A 10,713-nucleotide genomic window follows, 5' to 3' on the forward strand; every position below is an offset into this window, starting at 1 on the left:
AAAAAGAATCAGCACATTTTCCCTACAGGAAAACACCCGACGGTTCTGTGGAAGGTCGTGTCCTGTGTTTCAGCTGAGCTACGTGAGATTTGTTTTTCATCTGAGGAAACAGAAGAAAAGGGAAAACGAAACCTACGGAGAGTAACGCGGCTGGCACCTGACATTACAGCCCACTCCACCCACACACTGATCGGCTGCACTTCCTCTGTTTACTTCCTTCTAAACACAGTCCGATCCGCTCAGTCAGTCAGTCAGTCAGAGAGTCAGGTGTGGAGACACGATGGAGAGACGACAGTCCCTTTGAGCGTCTGACTCAAAGATCACGGCAAGTACGGCATCTTTTTATTCACTATATCTCATCTGACCTTCTGAAGCTATATATTTAACAGATTGATCGTCACTTGTTTACAACATCCCGAATTATCACTGCAGTTGTTTTTCATGAGGCACGCGATCTGAATTTGCATTTTTTTTAAATTGTGATTAAGAAATCTAACTCAGTAGCTTATTTGTTCAATTTTAACGTGGGGTTTGGTAGGCAGGAAAATCTGTCTCTAAAAAAAAAAAAAAAAAAAACAAGAAAAAAACGACTGTGCAGAATGTGTATGAATGTGTATGAGCTGGGTGCCTTATTCGCAGCCCTGTGATTCTTAATGAGCTTTCATAATTATTTAGTAGGTCAGCAGCCGATGTTAAATGAGGTCCAGGCTTTCCAAGGGGCTTCCCAGCTTTATTGTGAAACTCCCTTCATTTGCTTGGAAAACAGTGCTGTAAGCCCCTCCCAGCTGTATGTCCAGCCAGCCGAGTCAAAAGCCTCAGTGCTTCAGTGAAGTGTCTCTGTACATCTGCCGCTGCACATGTGCTTGAAAGTCGCTGATAGGATCTGTTGCAAGTCTGAACTGAGCTGAAAAATGTCCACAAACTCACCTCCCGATGTTTCATTTTAGAGCGAGCGACACCAGTCGAGGATCAACATGGATTACAAATATGATAATGGAATAGAACTGCTGTTGGCTCACATGAATATAGAGGACATCATCAACGCTGCAGAGACTCTGTATCAGCTGGAAGAGGAGGAAGGAGGCTCGTCATTCGAAGAGGAAGGTCTCTCTCAGGAGGAGATGGATGAGAACGAGGAGGTGGGGGACTCGGAGGGCCCGGGGTGTCAGCAGAAGGACTATGTTGATGGGGGTGGTGGTGTTCGGTACGGGACGGTGACAGACCTCCTGTCCTTTGTCAACCTGCTCTCCAACATGCAGGCAGCAACCCTGCAGCACCTGCCTAAGGAGATAGGGGTCCTGCTGAACAAGGTGAGAACCGTCTCCGTAACGAGACTTACTGTTTGTGTGCATGAAAGTCGGTGTGTTTTATTTTTTTTAACTGACCTCTGTTTGCAGAAGTACATGTTCGTAAAGAATGGCCGCTACCAGATCAACATGGACGTGCTCCTGTTTCCATGGAAATTGACCTACAAGAATCACGGCTCTAGCCTCGTGCCTAAGGGCTCATTTGGGAAAGTCCACTTGGCTCAGGACATCACCACCAGGAAAAGAATGGCATGCAAACTGGTGAGTCCTGCCGAGCAATGACTGGAATCCAGCCAACCTTCTCCAAACTCTTGCCCTAGGTGGAAAATCACTTCACCTGCCAAGGACTGTTTGTTCACACAAGCAGCTCTTCTTGTTTTTATGCAAACAATGTTCATGTCAACATGCCATTTACTGTATTACCTTCAAGTTCAAGAGAAAAGGAACAGCTCTCTTGAAAGAAGAAGCAGGTCAGACTTACAACACAGGCCACGCTCAGTGCAAGAATGGAATTTTGCCACTAACTCCCTTTTAAAGACATGTTGTGATTTACCTCCGTCAGCTCCCGGCAGTCTTTTTTTACACACACTCTGTTCCTGTCTTATCTATCTCATACTGCACCCTTCACCTGCAGGAAAATATTGACAAGAGATGAAGCAGTTTCCTCCCTGTCAGGTGTTATCATCAGAACACCATGTTGACACAGTGTAAAGCACACACTGTTACCGATACACGGAGAAGGCTTACTGTCAGGAGTTAATGTGCTCTGTATCTGGGTTACAGTAAATCTCAAACAACACTGTTATCAGCAGTTCATCATTCAAAAATGTGTCCATTGTGTATCAAAGATGTTTTTAAGAAATACCTCAACATTTTTTCAACAACTCGTTGGTTTTTTTTTTTTCTGCTGAGAGTTAAATGAGAAGATAGCACTCTCTCTCTCTCTGGGTAGCTTAGGTTAGCATTAAGACTGGAAGCAGATGGAAACAGCTGGCTTGGCTAAGCTATAAGTTGCTGATTAGCGAGCTTTGGATGGGCAGGTTGGCAGATTTTACATTTGGACAGAGCCAGGCTAGCTGTTTCCGTCTGCTGCCGGTCATTACACACAGCTAAGCTAAGCCTAGCATCTCCTGGCTATAGCTTTATCAATACCACTCTCATGTTTTTATGGCAGAAATGAAGATGCAGCCACTTGGTTCGGCTTTACATAAAGGCTTGAAACATTGGAAACCAGCTAGCCTGGCTCATAGGCAGATCAGCTAGCTAACAAAATCCGCCTGCCAATACCTCTAAACGCACACATTTTATCCCGTTGAATCCATATGTATCATCTGGCTTTATGTTTCTCAACTTACTCTCAGCAGAGAACCAAAGAAGCATGCTTCCCAATATGTTGAACTATTCCTTTAAATAGGACAATGGTATTGAATTGTGATAGTGCATTTAATTTACATCTCATCATCATCATCCTCACAGATCCCTATGGAGCACTTTAAAGCAGCCGACGTGGAATTCCAGGCACGGTTCCGCCATGAGAACATCGCTGAGCTGTACGGCGCTCTGCTCTGCGACCAGAGCGTCCACCTGTTCATGGAGGCCGGAGAGGGCGGCTCCGTCCTGGAGAAGCTGGACAGCTGCGGGCCCATGAGGGAGTTCGAGATCATCTGGGTGACCAAGCAAGTCCTGCGGGGGCTGGAGTACCTGCACTCGCACAATGTCATCCACCACGACATCAAACGTAAGTTGTAGTAAACTCGTAAAAGTTGGTCAGGAAATGGTGTAATGTGTGCCTCTTTACGTCAGAGTCAAGCCACAGACGGATATATTTCATGTGAAGAGCTCTAGAGAGAGCCACAAGTGCCATGCAGGAAATAGGTTAATCAGTCCCTACAGCCACGAAACAAACAGATCACAGAAGTCTGACAGTCAGATCGTTTGGTTTGATGAACGTGTCTCGAGGAAGTGTTCCTGGTAGCCAGGTCACACTGACAAAAATCGTGGCGGCTGATGACTTAGATTACAAGAAGACATGCTTATTATAGTGGGTGGGGTTCTCCTGAAGTTTGATGTGAGGTTTTTTCATGTTGGTTGGACCACAGCCGGCGCTGCTGGGATCAAAGCATTCTCCACAAAGGTCTGTCAGCCTCATGGCCTGGAGGCTGTGTGGTCCTCTCATGCTCCCTCAGGGTTAAATGTAGGGTCCAGGGAGACAAGTGACTGACGACAATGGCTGACCTGGCCCCCTGACATGTTGCTGTGGTTCTCTGCATTTCCTGCCTGCGATCAAAATATGTAATTAAAACCTGGGTGTGGTTTTTAAGTGCAAGGATGAGACTTTTCACGGAGGGCCTGCCCTCAAATTATCCGGTGAATTCCTTCACTAAAAGCACGAGACATGCTTGACTTCTTCTTGGGGAGCTTCATTGGTGTTTTCCAGTTAGAATGAATGCAAGCACTATATTTGATTTGACCTTAAATGGAACCTGCACAATAAAGCACATTTGTTTCCTCTGTTTTCTTCAGCCAGCAACATTGTCCTGATGTCAGACAAAGCAGTCCTGGTGGATTTTGGCCTGACGGTGCAGATGACGGAGGACATGTACACTCCCAGAGACCTGAGAGGAACAGAGGTAAGAAAATAAACCAAGGATCTGAAAGTCTTACTCAAACTGTATGCATTGAATTCATTACCCCAAATGACTTTAGTCCAATAATACTTGTTTACTGTCTCTGATCTCGAGTGTGCTTTTACTTGAAAAGGCAGCAGTCTTGTTGACTCATGACTCAGGCTTAGACTTCCCCAGGGATGAAAGAAATGAGTCTCAAGACTTGTCAGCACTCGTCTCTGTCGTTTCCAAAATCATTATAGAAAGTCAGTGATTGGCGAGCGTCAGTGCAGAGCAGTCGCTGCACTCATTGACCCCACTGATGCTAATAATAGTCTGCTTTTGCTCAGGGTTCTCAGTGCAGATGTAATCAGTAATCACTTGGGAAATTTTAGGATTAATCCAAGAGATTTCTCACGAGCCAGTTCTCCCATCACGTATTTGCCTAGCTTTTCCCATTTGTGTCTCAGTTTGTATGGGTCTTAGTACATGCACACTGGGGCCTCTCGTGGCTTGGCTTGTGGAAAGTCCCAGGGCAGACACCCAGCAGTAATAAGAGTGACAGAGCTTGCAGGCTGCTCAGGCTCACATTAACATGGGAGAGCGGCCTGGAATTTCCAGCAGACAAAAAGATGTCGTAGTGTTTACTTTCACACTGCAAAGGCCAACACAGTTGTGTACTGCTCTTAGCTTGCCCCACACAGTGTAGGTCTAAAGGTTATCTTGTTTATTGAAACAGAAAACCCTTTAACTGTAAGAGGATGCTTCCTGTTTGCCTTTAAACACGGATAAGAAAAAAAACACTGCAACACCTTGTCTTGCCATTATCCTCTGCAGCCCCATTATATCTAATTCATGTTATGTTACCTGTCCTCCATTCAGATGTATATGAGTCCAGAGCTGGTTCTGTGTCGAGGACATAACACCAAGACGGACATCTACAGCCTGGGCACCACCATCATTCACATGCAGACTGGGAGCCCTCCATGGGTCCGCAGATACCCACGCACCGCTTACCCATCTTACCTCTACATTGTAAGTATTGTCTACCTGTTGGTGCACCGCTGAAATAACTCTGGTATCTCTAACAATCTCTAGTTACTCTAGCTAGCGCCACCATGTCTCAGCTGTTGGATTTACTGCCATGAAAGATCCTACAGACATGCGTCGTCTCTGAAGACGAATCCTTTACCCTCTCCACTTTTCAACTAGTGCAATGATACTGTGAGAAATGTCTTTGATGGATCAGCATGTCATTTTGTAATCAGTTTATGACAAGCAGGATCTGTCTGTGCCACACACTTTTCCATGACCTAAAAAACCTTTAACGTGACTGATTGCAATCCGTGCCCTTCAGTGCATTTAGTCAGTCTCTACTTCTCTTTTTTTTCTTTCCATGACATGGGTTCTGTTTCTGTTTTTGCAAATGATTATCAGCTCTTTTAAATCAGACAACCACTGTACTCACTTCCTCGTGAAACCGCTGTCATGGAGAAGTAATGCTGCGTGGTCTCTTCTACAGGCTGAGCTCTGACAGTCTTCCTTGTTCCTCATTACCGAAACCAAACGTGTTTTATATGCTCCTTGTTGTTTGTGGTTATTTGGATACCTTGGCTGTTTATGCAAATGTAGTTTTCCCCTCTCATGCTGCAGTTCTCTAACGGCCGCTCTCTCTCTCCTGACAGATCCACAAGCAGGCCCCCCCTCTGGAGGACATTGCGGAGGACTGCAGCCTGTCCATGCGCTCCTTTCTGGAACGAGCCCTGGAGAGGAACCCTGCTCTGCGGAGCTCGGCGTCCGAGCTGCTGAAGGATGAGGCCATCAACCCGTCCAGGGAGGATCAGCCGCGCTGCTGGAGCCTCGACTCAGCTCTGGAGGAGGTCACCAACACCATGCTGCGACAGCAGAGCCAGCACCACGACACCACACAGGGTAAGGAGCGAGGCGTTGAGCTCAATTCGGTTTCAGTAGTTGATGATAAGATACTTTCCCTATCTAACGTGCACTCTCTCCTCTGCAGAATCTTCTCTGTACTCTGAGGACTCTGGACACACGAGGAGGAAGGGCTCCTTGTACATTGACTTGGGAGCCTTGTCAGGTTACTGTAAACTGGTGACAGGCCCCCCTGCTTCAGAATATGGCTAGCACCGGACCACAGCTCAACATTTTTGCGGCTGAGCTTAAGTTGAAGCCACCTCATACTTTTTAAGCTTCAGAGTACGGCTCAATGTTCACTGTTGGAAGGACTGATAAAGAGACCCGACGGGTGGACAGCTGCAGGCCACGTGGCTCATTTGTTTACAAGTTTGTAATGAATGGAATTAGCTCAACCTTTGAATGGACTGAAGTGACTCGACTCTGCAGGACAGTAGTGGGAAGCGCTGCATTAACTATTAGCTATCGGTATAATTTCCCAGAGCTCCCTGTGGGGCTCTTGTTCATGCTATATTTCAGTGTGGTAGTTAACACATTAATCAAATGTATGCTGTTTTTTCCTTATGAAACTGTGTCTGACGGACTTTAAAAATAAGTTCTTTCATCACTAAAATATGTAAGCTATCTGTTATGTGTGTGCACAATGCAAACATGTGCAATATGTAGTTCTTTATGGACGTCCTCCTGTTAATTCCTGTGGAATATTAATGGCATCATGACCATGATTTCTGTGGGATGCATGTGATATCTGACTTGTGTTTTGTACATCCTGTGAGATGAGGCCTGCTGTGCTTTTTACAAAAAACAACTATTGTGTTACTTGTGTTTTCTTTAGTGTTTTGCAGAGAAAAAGCCCAAAGTTTTAAAATGTGTCATTATGCAATAAATTCAATACCATGAAAATACCATCCCGTCTGTGATATTTCACTACTGCTAAAGGTGATTGATGAGTTCATGGCTGAAGGGAGAAGGAGTCAGTTTCATTAAAACTAGCAGATTTATTTTTCAACATCATCCCTGACCATATTTACACACTTAGTCCAGCGGTCGTGGAGCATACTGATCACCTCCAGGGCTCCAGACTAACTGGTGTGCCTAACTTCTCCTAAATCACAGCACACACAACAACAAATGGCAATCCCCTCAACCGGTTAAAAAAGCAACTGCTAAATTTGAGGCGCAACAGTGCGAACAATGAAAATGTTTAGTTGCACTCGACAGATTTTTGGGCGCACGTGTGAACGAAATAGTGGCACCCTGGAGCCCTGCCTTCTTTGTTGAAACTGGTGTGCTGGTGTAACACTGCTGTAACGTTGACGGTGAATATTGTTACTGGCACCACTGAGCTGCTTCCTCATCAGTCTGAGGGTGCCAGATCAGGTGAAGAGGGCAGGTGTTCAAATCCACATTCCTGGATGGCAGCCATCGCCACTGTGAAGTAGTGTGCTGGAGCGCTGTTGTCTCAGACAGAGCTGACTGAAACAAAAGAGAGGCAGTTGAGAGGCCATGAACTTATTGGTCACTTCTTGTAGTTCCAGGGTTTAGTAATGTTATCAGATTATTCATGTCGGATTTCCCGTTTCACAACTGAGAGAGATTCCAGTGAAATTAAAAGAGCATGTTTCACATTCAGTCTGTTGGTCACTTTCTTATTCTAACTCGATGTCCTGACTGTAAGACCTCTGTAGTGGCAGTGCTTACATATAGTATCTATATTACACCATCTCTTAGTTTTTGATCAAATCCTCTCATAATTTCCAGCTGTTAAACTGTGTGCAAAGATTTGGTATTTGATACAGAAATGACGGCCGTGATCACTGATAAGGCTGAATGGAAAGGATAGAGTGAGTTACGTTGGTTAGTTCAGTGGGCGGGGGACACTTCAGTTCCCCTCTCGGTCTCTTAACTGAATATCTGTGAATAACGACAACAGACTCACTGGAAAGTGCCAACTCTGCATTTGCTGCCCACGCAGACTCTGTTATGGATTCATGTAAGTGTCATGATATGAGACGATTTCTTTTAGAACGGGAGTCTACAGCCATGCAATCTGCTCCCTGAGGCTGAACTGTCAGCACAAGCACATGTTCAGCATTTGGCAGCATGCTAACTTTTGCTAAGTAGCTCTAAACACAAAGTACAGCTGAGGCTGATGGTATTGTCATTTTTGTTTGTGGCGACCACACCAGGTATTTAAAGCCCAAACATGCTCTTCTAACCAAGACCATAAGCACAGTGTTGACATAAAGACATTCAACATTTCAAAATGTGCATTTACACAAACATCTGGTTTGCTGGAAATTGGGTTCCTGGAATAGTTTGGACATCACAAACTGTTTAATAACCAGTGTTGGTCCTCTTCACGTTTCACATTCTTTTGAATACCCAAGACTTTACCAGTGCTGAAAAGTAATTATGTACATTTACTCAAGTACTGTACGTGAGTAGTTATGAAGTACTTTACCTGAGTGTTTCTTTTTTTATCTATGTTTCTTACTACTTTATATCATTATGCTACTTTAAACTAAGTATAAAGTTCAATAATTACATTAATTTGACAGCTGTAATATGAAAATTTCAACTTGTTCATTGCAGATCATCTTGTTTTAATCTTTGAAGTATTTTTTACCGTGCAAAGGTTTTAGGGCAGAACTGAGGCAGACGTAAAATTTCATAAAACTTACTGACTGAGTTAGCTACAACAAACATCATCATTTACACATACCTATAACATTGGGAAAGCACATTGCACAACAGGAACTGTAACTTGTGGTATATTAAGTACATTTTTATGATAATACTTCTGTGCTCTTACTTGAGTATGCTTTTAATGCAGGACTTTTACTTGTAATGGAGTATTTTTACATTATTGTATAAGCATTAATAATACTTCTTCCACGTCTGTCCTTTGCAGAGATTTTCACATTAGGCATCCTAAATACAGTTTGGATGTTTAGTTGCTACAGGACAGCTGAAAGCCAACATGGTGAAAACAGGTGAAGAGGAATAAAAACATGAAGCAAACCTGTGTGACTGATAATGTTCCTGCTACACATTCTGCAGAATGTCAGCAGGAAAAAGCAATAAAATAATGAAAAAACCCAAAGTAGCATTTCACTGGAAGCTGCTTGTTGTGGATTCCCCAGTTAGCAGGCAGATCATATTGCTGAGGCATGAGTCAAGTTTTACTGAGGCCCTGTATTACCTTCCCTTAGACTGTTCATGTTTAATCATAGGCAGTATCTTCTACTGAATTTGCATCAGGGAAACCCGATTGATTAAAATGTGTGAAGTGCTTTCCTTCCATCTGTGGCGCAGGCGGGCTCTTCCTCTTTTTAAAAGTGTCACATGTGAGTGGGCGTCAGCTTGTGCTGTGGAGGGCCTTAACACAGTCTGACGTGACTGGCAGCATATACAGTGAGTCAGTGGTTTCCCCAGTGAAGACACAGACGCACACTACCATCTGCTGGTGATAGTAGGTAGTAGATTTCTTATGTTGAGTCAGTGAACACACCATTTATCCACTGTGTTGCTGCTGAACAGAAACATAGCATTAGAATAGCAACAGAACCCGGGCTCCTGGGCTCTGCTGATGCTGTGAAGGGGTTGAAGAGACCAAAGAGGACGTCGATGGAGGAAGTGAAAAGAGATCAGTGACTGTCATCGATGACGTGTGTGTTGCTGTTGATCGGCTGCTAACTTATCATGTGTTGTTGCACTTGCTTAATGTTTGGCTGTCAGGCTAATTTCATGTGGGCAGAGGTTCAGCTGGTAGCATGTAGCATGCCAGCTGGTTCAGGTTGTGTTAGCTCGGTGTGCTGTGACTGAGTTGTGTCAGGCACTTGTGTAAACTTTGACTCCCACACGGCAAAAATGTCTCATCATGTGTGTTTAATTTAACATGCGTTTTCATGACATAATATTGTTGTGACGTGTGTTTGTTTGTAGCTAGTCTGACATTAAATCTGACAAACATTTACGTTACATTGCTGTGACTCAACATGGTGATAAATCCCTTATTTTCAATCACCTATGAACACTCAGTTGTGGAGTTGTGGGGGGGTAAGAGTCTGAAGATTGGCTCTTGGGTGCAGTTGGGTGTTCCAACAGGACAATGATCCCAAACACACATCAAAAGCGGCAAAGGAATGGTCTTCCCAAAGTCCTGACTTGAACCCCATCAATAACATGTGGACTGTGCTGAAGAAACAAGGCTGTGACAGGAAGACAACAAATTTAGTTGCACTTCACAGATTCTGTCAAGAGGAGTGGTAAAAAATTCAGCCAGAGGACGACAAGAAGCTTGCTATCAAAAGCAGCTAACTGAGGTGAAAATGGCCAAGAGATATTTAACCAAATATAAGAATTACTGTATGATCCAGCAGATTTGGTCACATTTTCAGAAGACGTATAATAAATTCATTACTGAACCAACCTTCATGAATGTTTTTGTGACAAAGTAGTTTGTGTTCCACTCATTCATCACAGAAACATGAGAGCTGTAGAAACCATTGGAACTGAAGACTGTCGTGATGAACATGTTCTTTATGAGTGTACGGAAACTTTTGACCATGACTGCATTTACTCTGTTTTCAGGTGTTTATGTTCTGTAACTTAACATTGACTGGAGCTGGAGGGGAAATTTACATGACTTCATGAACAACATCACCGAGAGGAGAGGAGAGAAGAAGAGAGAAGCAGAATTTGTGGTGAGTAGGCGACTGAGTCACCTTAAATTTACTCTTGTTCGCTGACTGCCCTACCAAGGAAGCAACAGCAGCGACCTAATGAAATGGGCCACTAGCTTGAGTGAACTTGTGGATTTTCCTGGTTTGAACATTGTTGGAAACGTGGGATAATGTAAG

General features: G+C 44.0%; 1 protein-coding gene across 2 annotated transcripts; it reads left to right on the top strand.

Moving 5' to 3' along the window:
- Positions 1-244: 244 nt before the first annotated feature.
- On the top strand, positions 245-6,753 carry map3k8 (mitogen-activated protein kinase kinase kinase 8). 2 transcript variants are annotated; one of them, XM_084341219.1, is made up of 8 exons: positions 245-325; positions 948-1,310; positions 1,398-1,568; positions 2,784-3,045; positions 3,831-3,937; positions 4,796-4,948; positions 5,599-5,845; positions 5,934-6,753. In XM_084341219.1, exons 2-8 carry the CDS (start codon positions 975-977, stop codon positions 6,056-6,058), a joined length of 1,401 nt encoding a protein of 466 aa, XP_084197345.1. In that variant the 5' UTR covers positions 245-325; positions 948-974; the 3' UTR covers positions 6,059-6,753. The 2 variants fall into 2 exon arrangements, with proteins under 2 accessions (XP_084197345.1, XP_084197344.1); XM_084341218.1 differs by having other exon boundaries at positions 248-329.
- Positions 6,754-10,713: the final 3,960 nt, after the last annotated feature.

This window comes from Pagrus pagrus, assembly GCF_965226575.1.
Source record: "Pagrus pagrus genome assembly, chromosome: 20".
Taxonomy (NCBI): domain Eukaryota; kingdom Metazoa; phylum Chordata; class Actinopteri; order Spariformes; family Sparidae; genus Pagrus; species Pagrus pagrus.